We start from the raw sequence: 27,176 nt of genomic DNA on the forward strand, positions 1-27,176 counted from the left end.
TGTTTATCTCTTTGACAGAGTATGGGTCTTACAAATTAGACAATTTTAGGATTTATTAAGTTAATTTTGCAAGTTCAAAACCCCTAAAAAATGGAAATGACTTTGTATGGTAAAAAAGATATATGCTAAAAATCTAATAGGCTAATGAGCCAATTAAAATGAGATTTTTAGCATATATCTTTTATTATTATCATTATACTATAATTAAATTATTCTTATAAATCCATTTCTCAAATATACATTTCACAATGCTGTTAAATGGCTAACTAAACTCAACACTCGTAGTATTGCTGCTGCATCTTCTGGTTTCCTAAACTGTGGGGTACGACCAAAAACTGAGCCACGGGTCTCTGGTGGGCTCCTTCAGTACTTATTATAGTGAGTCTGGGTCCCAGGGTGAGGTATTACATTTCTCATTTGATTCTTTGGCTAAATGTTTTTCAGAAATCCTGTTAAATGCAGCATTAATACCAGATTAATTCTCTTATAGTCAATATAAATGAGGTTTATATAATAACTAAGAAACTATATGCTGATGAGTTTGTTAATTTCCTAAATTAATTGCTAATTCAGTAATCAGCTTTTCTTCATTAATGGGTGTGGCGGGTAGTGAGACAGACCACCCAAATCAGTGATTTAGTACAATCATGGCACCTTTTTTAATTGTTTTCAGAAATGCAGTGTTTCCTCTACCATGTGAACTACAAGTTTAATGACTGTGATTTAGAGATAAGTCTACTTACTGGAAAACTGTATAGAAAATCCTTGCTTGCTGATGAAATAATCAGAATCAAACTGCAGTGTGAGTGTGTTGAAAGTTGAGTGGATATCTTCAGGTAAGGCTGGGCCTGACCATTCTTTCAATAGGATCCCCCCGTCTGATGGTGCAGATGGACCATCCCAAACTCTCAGGATATCGTGGCCAATCTCAGTGTCAAAGACTATGAAGTGGAGGCTGAGAAAACGCAGAAAATACACAGAAGTTCAGAGATCCAATACACACAATGACAACTGTTTATTCAGTAGTTTTACCAAAGTCAAGTCAACCATAAAATAAAATGAAGCAGAGCTGAGAATAGACAGAACACACAAAGGCGGCTGCGCGCACCCACGCGCACATACACACGCACACACCCACACAGAAGAATGTAGTAGTGGCCACAATGTGTTAAGCAACATTATGGTGGCATAATGACTAATGTGGTGTACTCTCCTACACAGCAGTGGCTTTGACAGTGAACATTTATCTATAATTAGTGAATGTATATTTACCTGACAGTCTTGTGAGTGTTTACCTGTATAGTTTATGTAGATGGAGTTAGCCAATAAGCTAACCCAATCTTGGCCAGAGCAAAGCAATTCGGCAGATACTTGGTAGTATACTTGTCTTGATTCTTTATGAAAAAACATTTCTTAGCTAGTTTCCTCTAATGTAACCTTTCCTCTAATGTAACCCCCCCACACACCCCCCCACCCCCATACTCACAGTGGCTTCAGTGCAGTGCCCATATCCAACTGCTTAATAAATACCTGATAGTCTTGCCTGTGTCAGCCTCTATAGTCCAGGTACAGTGTAGGTTGTTGTCATATGGAGCAGGATATCCCGGAGACAGAATCCGTCCAGACACTGCTCCAGTTATGTGACCTCCACACTCCGCTACAAGGACACGAGAGAAAGGGTGATCATCACTGGGGGAAAAAAATACATATCCCCCCTTCTCTTTATTCATATACATATACATATATACAGACGTAAACCACATTTCCTTATCTTAACCAAATGAACAAAACACACACAAAACCACAGCAGGTATAAATCTACTACACATACTAACTACACACATGTAACTGAATATTAGGAGCATTAGAGTAGTTACTAACAAAGCAAGGATAATGAGCAAAGCCATATATTGCAGGATTGCTGTAGGGTTACTATGAATTACAAACTCTGCAGTAGATATTGTGGGCAACTTGAAGCAACTTCAAGACGTCCATAAAATCCACTTTCCTCATTAACGGAGACATTTAAACTGTATTGGAGAATATTAGTCTGAATTAACTTTTTATAAGGTGACCAGATAAAGAAAATAAATCCTATAAAGTTACATAAATTCACCTGCATTTTCAGAGTGAATCTGAACCCTAACACACAGCCTGATTTGTCGGACGTATGCTATTATTATTGTTCTTTTAGAGGATTTGTTCATGTTCATCCTTTCACCGTGTCTCTCTCAATTAGAGGTCTTCTCAGAACCGAGACCTGACCCATGACTTGAGTTGGAATAAGCAAAAATGATACTCTCCCTAATGGGTAGGGTCTCGAGGGTTTATATGTCTAATATCAGATTGGATCTGAATGGATCAGAGCGTACTCAGTATGAGCTCTGATCATGTGGTACTGTAAGTCATGACCTCAGCTGGAAAAAACATTTTGGGACTATGTAAAAAATGTGTTTGGAAATAAGATTCAAAGATATTGGTTAGACTATTATTATCTTCACCCAGTGGGCTACATAATATTGGTGAAGGGGACAATATGACTTTCAATATTGTTATAAATTAGTCTTTGACAGATATAAACAAATCGTTTTTGGAATTAGTTTCTATGACTTAACATTTGTTCTCAGGGCATTAGTATTATGTTGCTGCTCTTTTTAACTGCAGCGACTTGTTAATATATATAATACATGATGCTGCTGTTAGTGTTGGCGTTCTCTAGGGTCTGTTACTTAACCTTGGATATATTCTCATCAGGTCTTACCGGTCACTTTTTTAAGAAATTAATTAATGCACATTGGGTTTGGGTAAGCATGCTATACCTGTGAAGACCTACTATATTCTCAATACAACTCAATTCTTCTTTCCAGCTCTATTAACGTTTCATCTCTATAAGAGGCGGCTCCTCTGCTTTCCTGTAAATTACTCTGAGGTGTGAAGGTTGAGTTAAATGAGAATGAGTTTAAAAGGGCTTGAATCATTAAATCAACCTTGAATTATCCAAAACTTCTGCTATACTGTTTCAAGGTTGGTGAATAACTTTGATGGCTGTTTTCCTTTAAGGATTTCCCAATAGTGTTTAAAAAAAATGCCGTTTAATGCACAAGAGAGAACTGGCTTTGTGTGTTATTTTTGTATTGTTTTCTGTGTTGAGGAACAGGGGAGATAGCACGACACAGGGGAAAAGGCTGTGAGCAGATTTGAACTCATCATGGTAGTACACGGTGGCCCACTGAACCAGCAGATCGTTACTGATTAGAAAACAGTTTTTTGTGTTTGCATTGTGTTTGTGTGAGTTAAGAGGGCACCATTAACACAGCTCTGCAATCTACAATACCATGACAACCTACTGCTGCTGACAAATAGACATTTGTATGGGAAACACAAACACAAAGGGAGTAGCAAATATGACACAATCACACAGCCAGAAACATACATACGATACAATACGATACAACTTTATTGTCAGCCAAAGGCTGAAATCCTTTGTACATCCCTGGGTAGCTTATTTAAGATGAGCACGTAGACATACATCCAAAAACAGTAAATGACATACACATACATCCTAATGAGGACAAAACACATACATCCTGATGAGGATAAACACATACATCCTAATGAGGACATACACATACATCCAAACATTCATGAGATTAATAACACCAACAAACATACATGAGACATTACCACAGATGACATAAACTCCAAAATAAGGAAACAGAGAAAACATGTATAACAACAGTACATAACATAAACATACACACAGACAAAGTCTTGGAGATGTATATCCCTGAAATAAATATTGCACTGAGTTTAATGTAACCGGTTTAGCAATAGAATAGATTGATGTATGAAGGAGTTTTTAAGTCTAATACGATTAAAAGAATGAACTCTAAAGCGTCTGTTTGAAGGCAGAAGCTGATATTCACTGTGCAAGACATGTAAAGAGTCATTTGAAATAATTTTGGCTAGTCTAAGCATGCTGTTATTGTGAGCCTCCTGAAAGGAGTGCACTACAGGTAGTCCTATAATCTTTGCGCAAATTTTAATCTGATTAAATAGCTATGTTTTATTTTTAACTGAGAGGCTACTTAGCCAAGCAGTACTACAGTAAACCATCATACTCTGAATTACTGATGTGAAAAACATAGAGATGATTTGACCGCTAGCTCCAAAAGATCTCAATCTACGAAGAAAATAAACACGCTGTTGTATTTTTTTGCAGATAAAATCTATATGAGAAGTCCATGGGAGATTGTCGTCTATCATGACACCCAAATATTTATAGACCGAGACTTGACTAATTTCTGAGTTATGAATCTTCACCAAGGACAGTTGACAATTTTGAGTTATTCCAAAAATGATTTCCTCTGTCTTCACAGTGTTAATAATGAGAGCATTGTTATCACACCACTCAACTAACCAATCCAAATTTCCCTGATACAGTGTAGGGTCATCATCTTTGTTCAATAAGGTCAGGAGAGTTGAGTCATCTGAGTACTTTAACAGAAACTGATTTGGTAAAGTAGCAATACACAATCAGTACAATCAGAGGTATATAAAGTAAACAACACAGGTGAGCTAATACAGCCCTGGGGTACTCCAACATTAGTTGTCTTTGGAGAAGAAAGTTTGTCATTTACTTTGACCAGCTGGACCCTATTTGAGAAAAATGAGTAATACCAAAGAATAAGATAAGAATTAATCTGAAACTGAATCATTTTTGATAAAAGTAAATTTGGTTGAATTGTATTGAACGCAGATGAAAAATCAAGAAACATATATACTTGAAAACACTTTTGTAGTTACACAAGCACATACACACATGATTGCATACACCCACACATGTAATATTAGAAGTTGTTTCAGTCCCTTGTGATAGAAAACATAGGAGGTAGAGAGGGGAATTGGCACAAATACACAAGGTGAGAAAAAAGAGGGTTATTTAGTAAGTATGGGCCAATGATAATTTCCCAGGATAGAAAAAGAAAGAGGCATGCACATATACAGAAAAAGATAGACAGGTTTCCTGCATGACTACAGAACGACAGAACGTCAAAAGAGTCAGAGGTAGACCACCAATCTGTGGGGGAGAGTAAGAGAGAGGTATAGAAACAGCCTGAGGCGAAAACCATCTCCTCATCTCCATGCTAGTACATACAGATATGGGATCGAGGGAGACAGACCGACAGGGAAGGAGAAAGACAAATGCCCCAGCAGACAGACAAAGGAGGAAGATACAACGGTAGATACAGAGGTAGTTAGCCTAGGGCTCTGCCAGCAAGTATTCTCCTGGTTGCTGGCTTACCTGAAATAAGGCAGCGACAGAGCATCTACAAATTAATGACTGACTGCAGAGGTACACAGGGAAACACACACACACACACACACACACACACACACACACACACACACACACACACACACACACACACACACACACACACACACACACTGAGTAAAACACACATCCAGTCAAAAACGCATACTCATTCTCATTCATACCCAGATAAATACATTCCCCACACACACATAGTTTTAGTTGCCATTAGCAACAACATCAGGCCACGTCCCACCTTAGAGCGCTCAGGTGTTCTGGCGGTTAGAAAGACAAAAAGGCTTGGCTCTGCAGTAAGGAATTCCAAATTAACATGTGCCAAGTGCCCACATCTACCCAACAAGGTAGACATACCACAGGGAAAGTGCTTTAATTTGTACAATATGCAAAACCAAAACATATTTATGGACAAGTAGGAATTAAGGACTTCAAAAATTGAAAATGTGCTTCAGGGATTTCAGAGCTTGCTAGGAACAATATAAACAAACGTGGAATTCATGCTTCACTGATGGTTACTGAATGAAAATAAGGAATCAGAATGGCCAGCTGTGCATGCTTTAGCTAAAATACAAAACTACTTTCACAGGTCCATAAGCAAGAAGGAAAAAAAGGAAAAATCACCATGTCAAAGCACCTGAATCATTTGGCACACTCCTCTCGAACCTAATTAAGAGCTGCCAAGTGCCAACTAAAGCTAAATCTGCCCTCTGGCAGATTTTTCTACCTTAAAACTTAGGAAATATTCAAATATATTCTAGATATGCCAAATGAGAAACCTTTATTTTTGTCATTTTCATGGTCTGAAAAATAAAAGCTGATATCGTAGGAGTGCACAGCAGTTACATAGACGGCTGATTATTACAGTACATTATGCTTTCGGGCAGTTCTCGTATCCTTCAAGCTCTATAACAATTTTCTCAATTTTGTGTTCTTTCAACTAAGAATGTGACTTTGATCTAACCTAACAATTTTTTTATATTCCTTTATTATGTGTTTGCATGACATTCACCTCTGTATGTATGTTTGTGTGTGTGTATGTCTGTCTTTGAGATATCCCATAGGCCGTTCATCCAATCTACTTCACGCTTGGTTTCCTGGGTACCAAATGAACTTGGGGTTTGGAATGTGGAGCAGTTTGGACAGAATTGTATATTTGATATTAATAAAAGGAGAATAAAACTAAATGACCACACAATAAAGATTGAAGGAAAAAAATTGCCAAAAAGAAGCTCTGTAGAGCAGCAGGGGGAGGTTCGCCAGCTTTGACTGCAGTTCACTTTTTGCTGCTTCCAGCGTCACATGATTGCTGGCTATACCAAGCTAACTTTTCTTCACTTTCCTGGAGGACAAGCGGATAGCTTACAGGAACATCACAACTGTTGAGAAAAAAGGCGCTTCCATAATGCTGGCTTTTCCGTATCTACCCTTCAAAATAAAAGCTCAGGTTATATTCACTCAGAGCATTTCGCTAAGAGGAAACTCAATAAAAAGCCATTTTGCCAACACTAGATATCAAACAAAAGCCAGACACTATATTGTATTAAGTTGCCATGAGCTGTAAATTCACTAATTCTAAACAGACAGCAGAACATAACTTAATCTCTGACTTTCCTCTGCAGCGCTGTGCAGATAGGTCTGGCCAGAGCCATAGAGATATGGGTCTGGCAATGCGAGACTATCTCGTAACTGACCGGGAAAAGAGGGCAGTCTTCATCAGACTCACCCTGGGTCTGGTTGTTTAAGTGGGCTGCTAACTTATAACAATAATAAAATTTCCATCGGCAAAACACCCCCCGCTTATCAAATCCATACATCAACGTTAACCGTCAAGCCCCTAAGCCTGTTTGTAAATTAATACCTCTGCTGAAGTGTTAATTTGTTAACGATAATAATGACGAGACAAGGCTGCACCGCCGTCATTAAACGCTGACTGTGGCGATATCAACGTGTATTGTTGACAAGAAAGACAACACTAACATGTAGTTAAACAAAAACTCTCTTTATTTGCACTGCCTTCCTCAATTCCTTCCACCCCCCTCTCTCTGTACTCACACGCACACACTCACTCCACATTTTAATTGTGATATTTTGTAAAATCTAATTTTGCAATGTTGTCTGTCAGGTAAAAGTACAATGTTTTCCTGTGAAGTAGAAGTACACAGTAAGCAAAGGTGTCAAGTAACAAAGTACAAATACTTTGTTACCTTACTTAAGTAGAAATTTGGGGTATCTATACTTTACTGGAGTAATTATTTTACAGCATACTTTTTACTTCTACTCCTTACATTTTCACGGAATTATCTGTACTTTCTACTCCTTACATTTTAAAAATAGCCTCGTTACTCATATTTCAGTTCGGCTTGTTTTCATTCCGGCTCGTCATCGTTCAAAAAAAACACACACAAAAAAACCCTATCCAGATCGCTCCATCCGGAGAGAGTGAATGTGATTGTGGTTGGATGAGAAGTATAAACATAGTCATTCCGACACCCTATTGGTTTGTACGCGATCCATCAAACCTGCACAGACCCGGTGCTAATACGCCACCGGTGCCTTAACGACCGTTATCTACCGGACCGCATAGCAAACCCTGATTTCGGTGCCTGCTTCTCTCTGATGCTCCGAAAACGGACGTTAGAGGGAACTGAAACATCGCCGCACGGGACGCTAGTTAACACTACAGTTGGCAGCATCTAACGTTAGCCTACGGTTAGCTAGCAGCTGGAGTAAACACGGTTAAAATGCTGAGAGCTAAACGGTGTAAAGTGTGTCTGTATTTCACTGGAGAGGATTTTAACACCAGACTGTAGCTGCCGTTGTCTGAAAAACACATAAGAGATGTGTCACCTTTTTCAGCCCTTCTGAGTTTGCAGGTATGATTTTAATATAACATTATTATAGTCATATGATTTTGTCCTAATGTTTTGGGGTTAAGCTGTTGTCCTTAATGGCATTGTTTCCCCCTTAGGGGTCTTCAACGTTTTTTAAGCCAAGGACCCCTTTACATAAAGTGAGATGTAGCAGGGAGCCCCTACTACATATTGTATGAAATTAAGTTGCATATTAAACTGGGCCTACAATAACTGTTAGGGCAACCTAAAGTGTTCTTATATACCCTTTTTTTCATAAGCTATTAAAATATTAATTGTTGGCATGATTTTATAAATCATATTTTAATGTTACATACTGTATGTGACATACTGTATGTGGCACAGTAAATCTAGGATTAACTGTATCTGTGGGCTGATATTTTAGGGACTACCTTACCTATAGGCCAGTAAGTTTATCATCAGTGGGAATTTATGTTTGCTAATAATATGTTGGAATTATGTTAAGGCATTTTAATTTTAAAAGACTCAAAGATAATAAAAAGACTCAAACATTTACAATAATTTGGAGGGCCCCTGCAATGACTTTGAGGACCCCTTGTTGAAGATCTCTGCCTTACATTACTTTTATACTTTAAGTAGTTTTGAAATCAGTACTTTTACACTTTTACTTAAGTAAAAAGCTTGAGTTGATACTTCAACTTCTACAAAAGTCTTTTCAAACCCTAGTATCTATACTTCTACTTGAGTAATGAATGTGAATACTTTTGACACCTCTGACAGTAAGTCAATAGTAGGCTATACAGTGTGGTTGCATATAAAGTGCTTTGGGGTCCTTCTGTAAGTAATTTTGGGCTACAATGGTTCTGGAGAAAGCTGCAAGCAGCAATACCACAGGCCAAGCAATTGGCCTGTTCCAAACAGGCACATTTTGAACGGGCACTGGACTAGTATTAAAAATAAGCTGTCTTCCTTATGAAGACGATAAGAATCTAAGCATTTAAATGTTTTAACCAGCAGTATGTATGATTGGAATATTTTTTACAGTTACACTAAAGTGTTACTTCTGTCGTCACTCTCTGTTGATTATTATCTCAAATCTGACTCATATTCCCCGACAATTTCTTTTATCGTAATTAGTCATCCTATCACAGTTGTGCAGTAAACTAGTTCCAGGTAGAGTTACTGCCACTACTTTGACTATATTGACATAAAAGCATGCAACCAAGTGACATTAATTATTAGAATGTTAAGAAAGCATGCAGTCATCAATTTTGGGTTGTAAGAGTTAACTTCATATGGGTGCACTTTCACTCCAGTCTGTGTTGTTCAGTACTTGAAAAGATACACTCAATAATTTTAGATGAATCAATATAGTTTTTACATCACATCATTTTCTGCCATCTAAAAAAAAAAGTATCTTTTATGAGAATATTCTATTTATTGTGCGTGCTCAGAATAGAACAGAAAGCTACGGCTTCTGTCAAAGACTTTGGCATAAAATACTGTGCGCACCTTCAGGTTACAGGAAAGTAGTCTGGCTTACATTATACATGTCATAAATAATATAATGTCATATAATGTCACCCTCTATTTTTGCACCTTAAGTATGCCATCCTTAAATAAACAGAAGCCTTTTGCACTAAAATTGTATGTCTGCTGACATTCTGCTGTCCATGTTCACATAGCTTTGTGTGCACAGGCTGATGGATCAGTAAGGGCTGTTTTTATTCACAGAGGTGTATAAGTGCCACTATGAATATTTCCCAGTGTTGAATCAGTCCCCAAGCCCTATTTTCAAAGTATTTACCTGTATTGACTAAATCACTTGTTCACTCACTCTCCCTTTTGAATACTCATGCTCTTGATGGAGCTTAGAAACATGAGTAGCTATAACTGCTGCTATTCCCCATGCTATATTTTTCATTGAATTGACGGGTAATAATTCAGATCTTGTAGTTCTGATTTATTGATGTACATAGAACCTACACATGTGTTGGCATACTAACCGAGACAGGAAGGAAGTGGTTTGTCCCAGACACGTCTGTCCCCGCTAAGACAGGTCAGTGTACTGCTGCCATGGAGACTATATCCAGGGTTGCAGGAGTACAGAACAAAAGTGTTGGCATAATGGCCATCGTCTTGGATCTTATAGCCATAACTAGGGACACCTGGTTCCTCACAGCGTACCAGGTCAAAACCTAGAAAGACACACACAGAGAGAAACACACACACACACACACACACACACACGCGCACACGCACACGCACACGCACACGCATTAGTTAGATTAGGACATCCTGTCCATACAGTAAAACAACATTGCATAAATGAACAGGGTGATTCAGAGAAGAGGACATAAGGTCCAACTATTCTTCTCCTGAATCCCACTACTTCCTGCAGAAATTTCAAGTTTGAACACTCACTGTTGCTGAAGGCTGAAACCCAATGTGACAGCTGCAGTGTATAGCAGACATTTCAACAGATTCTACTATGCTTTTGATTGATTCCCTGCACTATTGTTGGTTCAGTGTGTTTCGTTAGTGTACTGCTGCTGTCACATGTGAATATTCAATCTATCTATCTATCTATATAAACAAAGATCCAACAATATGAACATATTTTCCTGCCCTTATGTCAGCCTTTTACTAACCCTTCAGTTTAGAAACAAAAACGTTGGCTCTGTTTATAGTATAGAAGTCCACTTATGATGACAACTTACAGAAAACATAATCTGATCAAACCTATACTGTACAGTAGGTTTTATAACCTGTCATTTATAAACCACTGCCACTACATAGACTGAATGTACAATAATACCCATGGACTATAATCACAGTAATGTAAAGAAGGTTAGTGCTTCAACTCACACTGAAACATTTTATGTTTTGAATGTGTAGTTAACAGTTTTGACAGCAGTGTGTTAGTATTTTTTATCAAAGTGCTGTAAATCTACAGTGTTGTGCACGTTGTGGTTAAAGTCATTGGATAAGTGTGTAGAGTTTTGAAAACTGTGTTCAAGCAATGAAATACAAACTAGAGTTTGGTCCACATGAACTGCTGCTGTGCAGACTGGAGTTAGAGTTTTTTTTTAAGATTATTTTTTGGGGCTTTTCCCTTTATTTTGAAAGTGGATAGAGATGAAAGGGGAGAGAGAGATGGGGGATGACACGTGGAAAAGCACAGCAGGTCGGATTTGAACATTATTTAGCAATTGAAAAAAAAACTGCAAGAAACCCTAGTTGCCTCTCTTGATCAGATGCTTCGCTCTCCTTTGTCCTGTATAAATCAATCTCTCTTATCTATCCATTGGCTCATCTGTTGTAGCAGAACTTTGCAGAAGGTGTCACCTTCTCCAGTTTAATGACTTGCAGACTAACGGCTGTCTAATGGTTTAACTGACATACAGAGCATCCGTCTAGTATCCATATACCATCTACCTTCATCTGCTTGTCCCTCCGTCCAGGCACTCTTCCACTCCAGCTGTGTCACTTTCTCACCTTCTTTTAATGACTTTCAGATAAATGCTCCTCTAATAGCCTCTTTGACTTACACAGCAGCTAGTTCTGCCTTCTTAACAGACTCTTTTTAAAGCCATTACCGTGTGTGTGTGTGTGTGTGTGTGTGTGTGTGTGTGTGTGTGTGTAAATCTTTGAATCTGTAAATAAATTATACATTTATAGATTTTGTGCAACGTAATAGGGAAAAGCTTGTCATATTTACATACATGTGTGTGTGTGTGTTTGTGTTTGTGTGTGTGTATGTGTTTGTGTGTGAGACAGAATTTTATGAGCATTTATGAGAACGCATATGCTAATTTCTTATCTCTGCATGCTTGGTAAACTACTGTTACACTTTGGACTCCACCCTCAACAGAAATTGCTTGAAAAACTGATTGTTGATCCCTTTTCATCTGTCAGAAGGGAAAGAAACAGCTTGGTAATTTGCTGACAGAGAAAGACAAGTCTCGAGAGTTTTGTCGTACATGATTCCTATTTTCTTCTGGTATGTAGCACTCAAGAATCACTTGACTGAGGCACAGGACAGAGGCAGGATATATTCATGAGTGCAATCACACACAATCACTACCACTCTAGTTTTCAATCAAAAACATCTCCTTACAAGGACCTTCATGATGAGCTATTCAAAATTTAGGATATTGCTCATGTGTATTGTGTGTGTGTGTGTGTGTGAGAGCGAAAAGAGGTTTGATTGCACTTTCTTTGGCCATAGTGAAACAAACCATTGCTGTTACAGTAAATATAGAAGAAAAAACAATGTGTATCGCTGTCCAGTTTCTAATCAGTTGATCCTAAGTTAAACTTTCTCACACAACTCACTTGTGTATGTGAGGTGGAAGCCCTGATTGGTTCCAGAGGCGTTGCTGTTGAACTCCAGCCACAAGCGATTGGATGTACTATTGATGACATGACCCGTCATGCCATCATATGTAAAGTTGCCAAGGAGACGGGATGAAGTGTTCTCTCCATCATACACCTGCCAATCAAAGCACAGGAACAGGATCACAGAACATGAATGAAGACATGAGTTAAAAGTGTTTCTAGAGGTTTACCAATGCAAGTAATGAGAACATGACAGAACACAAGTGAACAGTGCATTGCTGACCTGGTCTGGAAAAATAAAATGGATGGCACAAAATGTGGTCAGTCTTAAAACCACAATTGCAGAGCACTGTTGTATTGCCTGTGCCTCTCCTCTGCAACACACAGTGATTCATCCAAATACCAAACGCAAGCGAGGCAAAAAAACTCACAGTGCCTCAGGAAATAGCCACTTTGCTTAGCTTTGCATCAGCATGGACCACAAAGATAGAGCCTAAAATATCACATGAAAGTTGCTGAGGTCACAAGTGAGTTGTTAAGTCTATTAAGGTCTGAAGAACTGATGAAGCCTCCATTTTTATAACGTTAAACGTTAATCTTGCCTTCAAGATTTGTAGGCAACAATTCCAGAGAAAAATTTAACAAAATGTTGGTGGGGTTTATGGTGGGTAAATAAATTGGTTATCTTACTTTAAATCTTACTATTATTTCTTTCTAAATCTTACTCTTTTATCTTACTTTAAATGAAACAAACATACTTTACATATTGCGGTTTAATCCATGTCTAGCACCTGTATAGCCTGGGTAAACTCTGACGAACTTCCGGCAAATTTGAGATTTGCTCTGCAAGTCAGTCTGGCGAAGAGCCCATTCAAACCCATTTCCAATGTTCACAAAATTGAGGCACCAATCACAACTGCTGAGGCAGGCTTTACACCAATCACAACCGCTGAGGCGGGTTTTACGTGACGACAATAGCACAGCGACGGCGAGCAGCTTTTTGTTTACATTCAACTAGTGGTGGGTGTCAGTCAAGGGGGTAAGCTTCGCTTCAGAAGCTCGCAGGCAGTTTCGACTTACATTAGCTGTTTAGGTTTAATTACGAATGTTAACTAGCATGTTAGTTAGCAATAATTAGCCTGTGCTTATGTTATCTCCTTACATATACCTACACATACAGTGAAGGCTATTAGAAGCACTTTTCCGGTGATCTCCTGCTTTACTGTGCAGCCTCCAACTGACAGAGACAACGTAAATGTGACGTGAGCAACGTGTCTGAAAGTTGTAAGTCTTCTGGTAGCTGTGCCAAGAGAAATCTCAATCATTCCCAATCTTATAGAGACGGAGAGTGTAGGTATATGTAAGGAGATAACATAAGCACAGGCTAATTATTGCTAACTAACATGCTAGTTAACATTAGTAATTAAACCTAAACAGCTAATGTAAGTCTAAACTGCCTGCGAGCTTCTCCTGTACTATACGGTAATTCCTCTACTGTGCGACAGTAAGTCACTTGGTTATGACACAATCGTTAGCCTATTTTTACAAAAACGTCTGCTACGGAGCTATAACGTGAGGTACAAGGTAATGGAGCCTTTTATACATTGTCGTGTTTCTTTAGAAATAAACAATGGACAAATAGAGTCTTTAAATGCTTCAGATGTAAAGTTATTCACAGTCAAGTGACGTAAAAATGGCGGTCAGTGGAATACTATCAAGAGGTGATCGCTTTGTAGCAACAAAATGGCGCCATTGTAGGTTCGCGTTCTGAAGCGAAGCTTACCCCCTTGGTTTGGAGGGACGACACCAAAAACCAAAATCTCATATTTTTTTAGTGGATGTGAAAAGCGTCACCCGGATCGTTGCTCTGATTGGTTGAAGGACTATCCAATGCGCCCAGAGCCATTTGAGTGGCGTCTGTTGGTGACGCCCCTCTGGAAATGAATTGTCAATGAACCTTTCCCAGACCCACTCTCAGTTACAGCTGAGAAGGGTCTGGTGTCAACCAGGCTAGCACCTGTAGGAAGAAGTAGATGTAAGTATAACTTTAATTTGTGCATTGGCAGAGGGGATATTGCAGCATTCAATGAACAATAAAAAGCAGCTTATTCACAGTCAAGTTTGTCTCCAGCCATGATAAGCGTTCCAAATTTTATATTTTTGAAAATGATGCTGCTAAAGTAGATTCAATTTTACACAGGAAACCATTAACGAGTAATCCAGAGCGCTTCCTAGAAATCAACAGTAAAAGCTAGAAGTCTCAGTATGCATGTTCTCCACTGTTACCTAAACACTAAGTATGCAACAGTATGTCTGTGTGTGTGTGTGTGTGTGTGTGTGTGTGTGTGTGTGTGTGTGTGTGTGTGTGTGTGTGTGTGTGTGTGTGTGTGTGTGTGTGTGTGTGTGTGTGTGTGTGTATTGGAGAAGGGGGAAATAGCAGGAAAGTGAAGACAGGATAGATTAGATTTATAACATAAAAATATCATTGGACTGCATTAATATTGCTTTTTTTTGCTTTTATTCTCTTTGTTGATTAGCTTCTTCTTCTTTATATTTGTAAAAAGAAAAATATCAACTTGATGAAGTTGTTAACCTTTCAGCCTTCTTGCTAGATTTAATCTTTCTTTTTGGTCTCCTCACAAAAAACATTGTTTGCATTGTGACTATCAACCAGTAGCTATAAACTCACAGTAGCAGCACAAACAAGACACAAAATAGCTGGAAGTCATTTATTTCAAATGAGCCAAGTGAGCCATGTCAGAAAGGTAGTTATGGAGGGTGGATTAATGGCTGACAGAAAGATCTTTGCAACGTAAGAAAGTTGAGCAGCGTGTTAGAGTGTCCAATTGAAAGGCTGATGTGTACAAATCACTACTGTCTGCAGCACATTCAAATGTGCTCACTATGTTCTAAATACTTGTGTTTTCTCCAAAACATGACTCAATAAAAAGCTAACAGATTCAGTTTGTTGTTTGGAAACAAAGTTAGCTGACATACTGAAGATATATACACGCAACGGAGCGAGCTGTGCTAGCGACAAATGGAAGCTGTGTACTTTGGCCATATTTTGGCATATTTTAGAGAAAGTATTGGTTGCAAAATACTGAGCATACAGATTGAGAACAGAGTAGTAGATTGTACAGCAGAAGAGGTTAGCGAAATATGGATGATTTTCAAACTTTTAAGAACTTTATCAAAATTACAGGTGGTAGTAAGTATTTGATACTGAGACACAGATTTAATGTGGACAGTAGAGTAGTAGTTTAAGAAGTGCAGTCTATTTTTGACTGCAGCTGGAAGGAGAGAATTAGGACTCTGAAGTACCTCATAATACTATCTCACAGCTGGGATATAAATGTGAACGGCTCATGCTTATATTTGGCAGCCTGGGAAATTTCCACAGATTGGTGGTGACAGGTCTGCAGGTGGCAGGAATTCCAAAGCAAAGGGCTAAGGTGATGTACTGTTCTATCTCTAGAAGTACTGCCAGTCAGAGGAGACACCTCTACCATACGTGAAGCCAAACAAGGAGCTACAGTATGTTCATAAATATGACAACGATAGAGAGACATGGGAAAAGATACTGTGAGTTTAAAATTAAAAAAACAGTAGTATCACAGTAACTGTAGCATTACTCCCCTGTTCCTCCCTCCCTGCATCTCTCCAGTTCTATCAGTGTCCACCAATTTTGCATCATGCTGTCTGTTTTTCTCTCTTGCTTTCCATTTCTCTTTCTCTTTCTCTCCTCCACTCTCTTCTGTAAAACTCAGTATGGTTAATGAAAAGCCCTGCGGCTCATAAATCAACATGTCACCATACGCCACCCCTCCTCTCTCTGTCTGTCTGACTCTCTCCCTTTCTCGCTTGCTCTCCTACCACCTCTATTTCCATAGAACAATCCGTGCACAACACCTACTTTGTTTCTTTCTCACCCTCTCTTTTTTCTTCAGGGCTGGAGTACATCTGAGTAAATTTAGTCAAGCACTGTATTAGAGGACACTTATAGGCGTATTGAGCTTGGACTTGAACTTAGCCAGTAGCAAAAGGAATTGTAATGAGCTGGTTCATATGTTATGGGAGATTTTAGCCTTCAGCTTGCTGGAACTGTCAACAAATGGTTTGTGTTTAGAGTGTTCAGCTGCAGTAACAGGCATTAGCTTCAAGGCTATCAGCCTGGGGAGTGGCATGCTAATTTTTAGCCTAAGTGACACGTCGGGGCTTTCCTTCCAGTTCATTATCGTTTGCAATATGCTTTCTGCTACTTCGTTAGGAAAATTATAATTAACGGACATGTTGCATATTACTGGTAATTGCCCTTAAATCCTTTCAAACATTTCTATACCATCACAGATGATGACTATAGAACAGATCATTTCATCACATCAAGCACCTGCTATCTTTTGCATAATTACTGCTTTTTACATGAAGTTTTGAGTGGACCCTATATTTTTTAAATGATGGATGTTCAGGTGGAAAATGTATGTCAGCGCAAACCTTGCTTGATTTTACTGTTTTGTCTACATCATTTATTAGACCTCAGGTCAGTAGCCATGCTTGCGTCATTTACCTGTTATGCCTGTTACACTAAAAAACTGATTATTGTTTGATTATGAAAATGGAGAGACAATTTAGCTTTTCTTACTACCAACCACTTTCAATGCCTCAATGTCTGTGTTATCAATAACACAGAGACATATTCATTTTCATGCCTAACTGGTCAAACATGCGTTTTTTGTTTTGTTTTTTACCACCAGTGTATTTTGAAAACTTCAGGAAGCTAGATCTGCTTCTCTGCATGCCTTTTTTCAGAATTCAGGCTGTAATAGAATATACTGTGTCAGCAATATTTAAGCATGTTTATGTTCATCTTGATGTCACTTTCCTTTATTATTTTGTCTTTAATACTTTTCCACTGGGAACATTTTCCCCCCTTTACAACCGTGTTATGCCTCTCTGAATGCCTGGGAGAACCCTGCTAAAACAATCTAACCAAAGACCGGCTCAGCGAGTGCTCTAGCCCTAATACTGATAATACACTCTAACCACATACTGGCTTAACCATGCCCTTAGGCTTAATACAGCTAATAGACATTGTGAATGAAAACAGATGATGTCTGAAAGACAGCGTCAAGACTGTAAAACAGCTCACACAGATGCTCCTAACTAACACTGAATGGGCACGTGTGCCCAAGAGAGGATTTATGAGGAATTATGAGCCTTGGGAACATCTGTAATTTATTTAAGACGTACACAAGTATGCACATCCGAGTGTATTTAATATGTAAACTCTTCAATGACTTCCTTATATATACATTGTCACAACTCCAAAAGCTTACAATGTATCGGGGCACCAGCAGACTGAGAAGAACCATAAGAACTAGGGGTGTAACGATACACGTATTCGTATTGAACTGTTCGGACAAGGCTTTCGATTAGGTACGCATTACAAACCGAACAATTCGTTGGACTAATCCTATTTCATTTAAATTTAGAAAAAAAAAGAGCTTAAATTGTGTGAAATATAATGTTCTCAGTGCCACTGCACTCAACAAAGCATCCCAAATGAAGTAACAGGCAACGTGCTGTCTGCCCCTCCCACTCCCAAAGAAAAACACTCTACTCATGCTACGCTGAACTAGCTCATTGCAATTGGCTAGTAACGCTAATTTGACTATTACCAGACCAAAATTAGAAGATCCTCCAATAACCAACAGGTCTGGCGTTTGGAGCCACTTTACCACTGGTTCCCAATAAGTTATGAGGGTGATGGCAAGAGAGTGGTGGATAAAAAAACAACGGTATATTGCATCTGCTACACGAGAATAGGTTAAACCAGTGGGAATACTACAAATGATGTCAACTCATGTATGCCAACATCACCTCAGTGTGTCAATAACTGGAACTAGATGAAAACAAGAAGCAACACACACGCTACAAACTATCCCCGCAGCATTTAAGTAGCAATTTACAACTGATTCAAACAAAGACATCACTGCGGCGATTGGTACATTTATAGCCGCGGATATGAGACCTCTGTAGTGGAAGACGCAGGTTTTACGAACATGGTTAAAGTAATTGAGCCCCGTTACACTATTCTTTCACAAGCCCATTTCAGCCAGACCGTAATTCCTGCTTTGTACAAAAAACAAAAGCCCAAATAGAGAACCAATTGTCCGAAGCACCAGCTGTTGCTCTGACAGCAGACGGCTGGACGTCAAGGGTTACACAAAGCTAACTGAATGTGACATGTATATCTTTTTATAAGGAGCTGTTTTTGTTTTGTAGGCTGCTAAGAAGACACCCCAGAAGATGGGTCAAGTATAGCTCTGTCATTGTTCAAAGTAAAAAAGATCTTACTTTATGATTTTATTTTTAATAAATACAACATTTGTAAAAATCAAGAACATTTTCTAATTTCTTTCTTTTTGCTGTATCAAAAACGTACCGAACTGTGACACCACTGTCTCGTATCAAACCGAACCGTGAATTTCGGGAACCGTTACACCCCTAATAAGAACATAGTTCTAGGCATAGTTGAGATAGTTGAGACATTTGTCTAAATACAAAAAATGTTTGCCGCAGTCATGGGATTCTAACTGGCATACCGGCAGTAGACATTGTGTAGATAATACATTTCTGTTATATTGTATAGTATTCTGTCCTGCTCTTTATTTTACTTAGTGTTACCACATATTAAAACCAATAAAAGTGTGTGTGTGTGTTTGTGTGTGTGTGTGTGTGTGTGTGTGTGTGTGTGTGTGTGTGTGTGTGTGTGTGTGTGTGTGTGTGTGTGTGTGTGTGTGTGTGTGTGTGTGTGTGTGGGTATAAAAAACAAGGTTAACCTTATAATAATTCACTGCAGTGGGTTTGTTAGAGGGTTAACAGAGGGCGCAGGGATCCCTTTGTGCCTCTGTTTCCCAAGTATTTAATCAGCCGTGGTTGGCCACTGCAGCAGGAGCACCATCAGAACTAATAGAGAACATGGGTAATAAACCCCTGCAGGGATGTTACTGCTTCTTACAACAATGTTTAACATATCTAAAAGCTAGGGCACACCTTGCTAATACAATCTAACTGCATACTGTCTAAACCAACCATTCAAAGCCTGTCCCCGTGTTTCACGTTTTTACTCCAGCCTTTTTCTTGCACCCCACATATAATTGAATGCTACACATTCCCTGACATCTTAATTGAACCAGGTGTTCAGGACTGGAACAAAGGCTTGCACAACAGCTGGGCTTTGAGGACTGCATTGGGAAAGTTTGGACTCCACAATGCAACATGAAAATGACTGCTAGAGTGCAGACATGAAATATATAAATGAGAAAATCATTTTTAAGGCAGTTCTTTGCTTTTGTGTCAAACACAGAAGAGGGAGCAATCAAAGCAGGGAAACCTCTCTGGAATTTTTTGTTCAATTCAAAATTTTTCTGCCATTATGCAGGACCTCTTGATAAGTTACTGAACTCATATGCTGTGTTTCCACTGTATGGTATGGCTCTGCTTAACTCGAATCACTTTTTTGGTAACAGTATTTTTTGTTTTTCACTGCAGATAGTACCCCCTTGGTGTAGGCAGGATTCCTCTTACACTTCCCTGGAAATGTACCTCATACAATTCCATGTGAAAAATAAATACATTGATTAATTGATTGATTCTCATCTGCTACCACATAGTGGAAAATTTGCATGTTGTCAACTGTACGGTGTAGTGTACACCGTAGTTATGCAGGCTGCCATTGTTTTAAAGTCTGGGTCGAGTGAATACAAAAATTCCGGTAACTTGGCTCTTTTAAAATCCTGTGTCATGCTAGTGACGATTCTCTGACCAATCAATGGTCTGCAGTGTTTTACCTCCACCTTCTAGTAACGGCTGAGCTTGCATGGAACCTCGACCAAGGTGGTACCAAAACATTTACCAGGTATTAGCCACAACTTTTGCTAATGGAAAACCAAAAAAGAGTGAGTCCAGCCGTACCATGCAGTAGAAAAATGGAAATAGAAAGCATAGGAAAGTAATAAAGTGGCGAACATTAATTGAAACTACACGCACAAGTCAAGTCGGTTGAAGGTTGAATATTCAGGTATTTCTTGTTATATTGTTGAATGATATCTGCAATCATGTTCACCAGAAAGGTAGGTGGCTTTGAACATGAAAGTAACATGCTTTTGGCTATATAATTCATACCCTTAAATATTTCGTTGATACTGTATCTCTGAATAAACATTACACAACAGTACATTGTCATTTGGAGCCAAAATGGACAATTAATTTACAATGAAAAACAGAAAGACGTTTTGCACATATCATGTGTCGAAGTGCCTGATGAAGCGCTGATGGAATTGTGTTTTACATGCCAATTTTAATAACAGACCCTTGATCGTATATTTTATGGTCTAAGTATGTGGTCACTACAACAAACACTTATATTTCTTCCGGCACATTCCGTTACTGTGTTCATGATTATGCCAGCATCCACAACTCAATTATTGTTTTCTTTTCAAGCATAATTTGAGGTAAACCAAACGCGTAATAATCTGTTCAAGCATATATGTGTTAAAGCATACAACTTTGCATATAGACAGCTTTAGATTATCACTATAATCCTGTAAGTGTGTGTGTGTGTGTGTGTGTGTGTGTGTGTGTGTGTGTGTGTGTGTGTGTGTGTGCGCATACCTTGAGATAGTCTCCATCTTGCAATAAGAAGCTCTCAGCTTTCAGCCTGATTCCTTTGCCCTTTTCGGTAGTGATGCGGTAGATGCACTCGTGGTTGTTATCATAGTTGGAGGGAAAGTTAGGAGAGAGCAGAACACCTTCTGGTCCTAGTGAGGAGGCTCCACACTCCGCTACAGCAAGAGAGTAAAGGGGGCAGAGAGGTGTGGATCAAAATCAGCATTTCTGCCTAATTATCTTTGAGCAGGCAGAATATCTGGATTGGCTTATTATGTAAAAAGAAAGAGAGGACTGGAAAGATGCATATCCAGCATAACCACAAACTTTATTCAACTCAGCAGACATTATAACAATAATAATAATAATAATAATAATTATTATAATAATTATAATAATAATGAATTAGTATTACATAGTTTAAAAAGCACTAGTTCAAAACACATTCAAAAGAAAAGCAATTGAACATAAACTACATGAAAAACATTGCATAAAAGCAGGTCTGTGTTAGTTTGTTAAAAAATCTGTTTCATAGAAATTTTACAGAATTATCTAGCAGGTGCAGTGGCCATCAAAGTTTAGGGATTCCAGTAAGTGGTACGTTTTTGTCATATGTAATGAAGAGAGGAGAAATGCAGGCTTTTAACTCCCACTAAGAAGGACCACCACTACTTAGAATGGAGAAAGAGGAAATGGGAAGTACGTGTAATGAGATAAACAGGAGAGGAGCCGGTGTGGAACAAAGTAGAACTCACTGAGAAAAATAAGAAAACATGCAGTGTTTATCAAATCTGAACAAATGTACAAACAACATTTTTGTAAATGTTCTGTAGTTTCTAAAGCAAATAGGAGGTAGGAGATAAGCATGTATTTAAGGATGCTACCAACAATTCTTCAGAAAATCTTTTGAAAGTGAGGACAGCACTTTAGAGGAAGGGAGTGAGAGAATACAGAACAGTCAAAGGGGAGAAGAAAAGCATAAAGAGAGAGCTGAAAGAGGAAGGAAATAAGAGAAGATAGCAGACTAACCAAGACAGACCTTTTGGGCCTTTTGAAAATATGCAGAGAGAAATTAGAAAAGGGAAAAGGGGAGTAACAAAAGACACAGTATTAACACTCTTCATATAGCAGCTAATGCCCTAATTATCTACCCGAGGACTGTCTAAATACAGAGGGAGAGGAGGAGAAACAAGAAAAAAGAGAGACAGAAAGCTAAAGAGAGGGGCATTTGGAAAGAAAGAGAGGGAGATGGATGAACCCAGTGAACGTTGCCAGCTGCTGTTCCTCTTAGTCAGGCCTGATCTCTTGACAGATAATGCTATTATAGCATTTTGAGTCTGCTCTTTTTGGGGATTGAAAATTACCAGCAGCCACCAGTCAGACTCTCATAAACTACCAGCAGCAAGGAAACACTAATACTCATCAAATACCAGCAAAATTACAATGTGCTAACAGCCAGTCCTTGGCTAATAAAGCCAATTGTCAACCAGTCAAATAATAGTAAATTACTTTTGTGTCAGCAATAAAATACTGGTGAATTACAACGAGGAAAATGCTGATACTTTCCCTCGAGGCTTATTTATATGGTATTTAAAAAGTTGTATTTTACAAGCTGACAGTTATTTGCACAAAAGATAAACCCCTCTAAAGCTATAGATATTGAAGGCGGAAATACTTTTGAAAGGCTGGTTACAACTAATCGCTACAGAATATATATAACGCTGTGTAAAGAAAGCATTGTTGTACAAGAAAAAGGTCAATGAGTATAGAGTGTAATGCCCACAATCTTAATTGCATATCTGTAACTTTAGTCTGAATGTAAAAAAAAAATATTTTGTTTTACTGAGACACTAGTTGGTTTATCTATGTACATTTGTATCATGGATTGTAAAAAAAAAAAAAATGATTTGTGTGAACCTACCTTGATCTAATCCTTCTTTCCTCTGGTGCCTCTTTCTTATCTTTCTACTCCCACTTCATCAAAGTGGATGAAGCAATTGTTAGAAAATGCATAGATCATTGTGTGTCTCATTTAACCTTTAGAACACTGTGAAATAAACCCTACTTTGTGTCACTTTGTTTTCTGAGCTTGCCACTGCTTTCAGAATCAACTCACAGAGGTCAGTGTAATAGATGATAGGATACAAACCACAAAACAATCATGATCAGATTGTTTGTCTCACCTATACATCGTGGTAGTATGTTGCTCCAGACTCGCCTGCCTCCTCCCAGACAAGTGATCTTGCTGTCTCCCTCAAGTCGGTAGCCACTGAAACAAGTAAAGGCCAGCGAGTCGCCAACCCGAAATCTGAATCCCATCCTCCTGCTGTACGCTGGTACGCCGGGATCCTCACATGGCTCTAAGTCGTACTCTATACAGAGACATGAATAACATTGTTGAGGAGTCATTCTAAAAAGACTAAAGTGGTTTGACATGTACAAGAATTGTGTAACTGTTGTTAAGTAAGCCATAGTCTATATCAAGGACATTTCATTTCTGGGATTGTTCAGGTGCCGCAAGAATATCCGCCAGATGTCCCTAATTTCGTCCGGATGTCGGTCACCTTCCGCTTTCTTTGTGTTGGAATTTTAAACTCCGGTAGATTCATGAGGACTATGGTTAACTGCTCCTCAAATCTCCGCAGGGTAAATCCAGACAGCTAGCTAGACTATCTGTCCAATCTGAGTTATCTGTTGCACAACTAAAACAACTTTTGAAGGCAAACGTTACACCAAAAGAAGTTCCTTCCCGAGGCTATTTTGCAGAGGCACTGTTGCTCCGTCCAGCGCTTATTATTATTATTATTAGCGCCGCCCAAGACGATTGTGACTGGTTTAAAGAAATGACAATAAACAAGAGCATGTTTTTCTCCCATCTTGGAATTCTGTGTGGACTAGCCATACCCTCTTTCGCAGCACTGTGGAGGAAGGTCTGGCAATGCGAGATTAAGTAAGCCAAGAAAAAGAAATATAAGGTAAATAGAAAGAATGAATTACATTACATTTTTTGTCGTGAAAATCTAAACCTGAGATCATAATGTATTACACCTGTACCATTAATTACAATTTAAGTCGATATTGTGGTAGATAAGAACTAATATTGTTATGGTCTTACTGTTGCCCCTTTTGGCCATTGTGGGAAAAAAACACCCACTACTGCAGTTTTTACCAACTGTAAAGTGCGTTGTGTGTTTTTCTGCCCCACCTGGACAAGCGACACAAAGGTGAGATTTGTGCTTTATCGGAAGTATTTATCAAACACTACTTTCGGTTTTATAAGAGAAAAGGATGAATACTAACTGGTTGGTTTGGCAAATGTACTTCTGGTTATTCGCCGCATCTACATTAAGGAGCAGCACATATCGGTATCCATGAGCTTTTCTATGGGACCTTCTGGAACTGTCACCTATACGCAGTGGGTGAGACAGTCCCATATGGGGCTAAGAGTGCAATATCTAATGTTTTTTTATGTTTTATGTAAGGTTTTTTGAAAATTATTATAACATTAATTCACCTAAAAAGGAGAGAGTCAACTTCCGGGTTTCTGTAGTTACTGCTCTCTGCCTTTGTAAGGCAGAATAATGTAACACATCAGAATACAACTATATAAGACAGTCATTCCTGTTGTTTATGATATCTGTTTAGTCTGTTAGTCTAGATCTGAAAGAGTTAGGCCTATGTCAGGCTAACAAGGCAGGTTAAGTCTATTATGTAATTAAAGTTAGACAGTTTTTAGGCTGATTTACAGTCCACTTCATTAATGTTAACAAAAAACAGTTTCTGATCCGGGTTCTTACCTGAGAAAGTAATATTAAAGCCTTCATAACTCATGGAAAAATCCGATATGAAACGTAGCTGAGCGCTAAAGTTCCCATAGAGCCCTGCTTTGACACTAGGGGGCAGCACTGAGCCAGTGAGTCGAGCTACTGGAACCTGGAAATTGCTGTCCTCAGTGATGGAAAGGTAGTCATGGTTCTCCTCCAGATGGAAAGTGTGGAAAACCAGATGGACTCCTGGAAATGAATGGATGAATAAACAGATGGATGCATGGATGGATGGATAGATATAGTTAGTCACAGATACATAAATAGCAGTAGGTGAACACAGACACCAAACCAGAAACATATCGGGCGACATATAGAGTGTAAATGCACAGCAATCTTCAAAATGTGCAACTTTAATAAAAACGTTTTTCAACATTTGAAGAAAACAAATCTATTTAAAAAAAAAACTTTATTTTTCCAAGCAAATGGATGGTTCCATTACGTCTGTGTATGTGTCCTTACCTTTCCCATGAGACACCTCTATAGTCCAAGTGCAGTTAAGAGAATTGGGGTAAAAGTCAGGAAAGCCAGGAGACAGAATTGTCCCCGTTTTACCAAAGATATAACCTCCACAAAGGGCTACAGAGACAAAGTGACAGATAGAGAAGGGTGAAAAAGAAAGGGAGAATACATTTATATTTTACCACTATACAAACTGTTTGCACTGAGCTGACAAATATGTCAACAAATTCTAAAAAAAGGACTACTCAAGTTACACCTAAAAATAATACATATCCTAAGTACAGTTATGAGGTCACCACATAATGACAGATTTATTTACTCTAATCAATCACTCTCAGTTAATTTTTAAGTTACTAGAATTAAACCACATTCAGCTTTTTAAATCTGCAGACCTTCAAAAATTGCCAGAATTGTGTGAGCTAAGCATGGCGTCAGTATGTGCTCTATGCAAAAAATAGTCTCTCTCTGATATTAAAAGAACTATATGACGTGAGAAGAAACAGCTGTAGATTCACAAAGACAAACTGTAATGCAATGTAACACAATGAAAGTATAGGTGTTGTAAATCCAACAACATTCAATACCTAACTGATGTCTCCATGTTGTGCAAATGCGTTTCTTTTCTAAACCTGCAATAACTGATTTTTTTTGGCCAATTGGGGTCACTGGAAGCAAGTTGTGAACATAACACTGACATATCATCACCTTAGTAAAGAGTTGCTTATTTATACATCCAACGGTTACAGAGCAACATTATCATTCATTCAGATTTGTATTTCTTGCCATCTAACTAATGCAAGCCCAACAATCACTCTCTTGTTGGTCATGGTAATTGAGCAAAATATCTGGCTCTTTAGCTGCTAAATGCTCCACTATGTTCAGCAGCTAGTCACTTCCTGTATTTGCTGTTTAATGTTAAGCAGGTAGTGTATTGTTAGGTTTGGAGCTTTTTTACTGAAAACTGTTTCCTGCTACAGCCAAAAACGTATGCCATGAGAGCGGTGAGAGTGAATCATCACAGTAAGGCTGCAGATCAGACAGCTAAACAATGATCTTAAAGTGTCTATAAAACTCTGTAAAGCAGAGAGGATGCAGATTCAGGTGCTAATTTTCTGTAGGTTCATCACTATTAGCGACCTCTTTCACATAGAAATATCAATTATAGACGCTTAAACAATGAAAAAATGACTTCATTGTTTTTAGTTGCCTAGAACATTAATAAAGTGGCAGATAACATTTTTCACATATTTCACACATGAACAGCTGACAATGGTCCGTCCAGTTCAAAATATCATCACATAATCACATGTATGACAGAGTAACATATTGTTGTTATGTAAGATACAGTATATAACATGCACTGAAGACTTATTGTTGATTTCACCAAATTGGATTGTGTTACAGAGAAAACTAGAACTTTTAAAGGCAAACATGCAGCTTCTACATACAGCTACAGACAGAGAAACAATGGGTGAAGGCCAGAGATGCTCTTAGAAACAAAAAGAAAACAGAGCGGGGAGATTGTGACAGAAAAAGAAAGAGTGATTTGTGGTAAAAGAGTGAGGGGTGTGTGTGTGTGTGTGTGTGTGTGTGTGTGTGTTACCAGACACCTAGCCTCCACACAGAGCCAGACCACTGATATGGAACAGGACAAACTCTTTTGGTATAGAGCAGAATGGAAAATACTATAGTATCGTAATGGAGTGTAAAAGA

The 27,176-nt window shown here is 38.5% G+C and overlaps 1 protein-coding gene across 1 annotated transcript in view; it reads right to left on the minus strand.

Annotated features, from left to right (window-relative positions):
• The window catches only part of LOC114552891 (CUB and sushi domain-containing protein 1), a 351,480-nt gene that overhangs the window by 113,413 nt on the left and 210,891 nt on the right, over positions 1–27,176 (minus strand). The window contains exons 22-29 of the mRNA XM_028574019.1: positions 25,464–25,580; positions 24,975–25,190; positions 23,361–23,549; positions 21,184–21,353; positions 12,505–12,661; positions 10,173–10,364; positions 1,531–1,657; positions 744–955 (exon numbers count right to left, since the gene is read on the minus strand). Coding sequence (XP_028429820.1) covers positions 744–955; positions 1,531–1,657; positions 10,173–10,364; positions 12,505–12,661; positions 21,184–21,353; positions 23,361–23,549; positions 24,975–25,190; positions 25,464–25,580 — 1,380 coding nt within the window. The remainder of the gene's footprint in view (positions 1–743; positions 956–1,530; positions 1,658–10,172; positions 10,365–12,504; positions 12,662–21,183; positions 21,354–23,360; positions 23,550–24,974; positions 25,191–25,463; positions 25,581–27,176) is intronic.

Source organism: Perca flavescens, chromosome 1 (assembly GCF_004354835.1).
Source record: "Perca flavescens isolate YP-PL-M2 chromosome 1, PFLA_1.0, whole genome shotgun sequence".
NCBI classification, from domain to species: domain Eukaryota; kingdom Metazoa; phylum Chordata; class Actinopteri; order Perciformes; family Percidae; genus Perca; species Perca flavescens.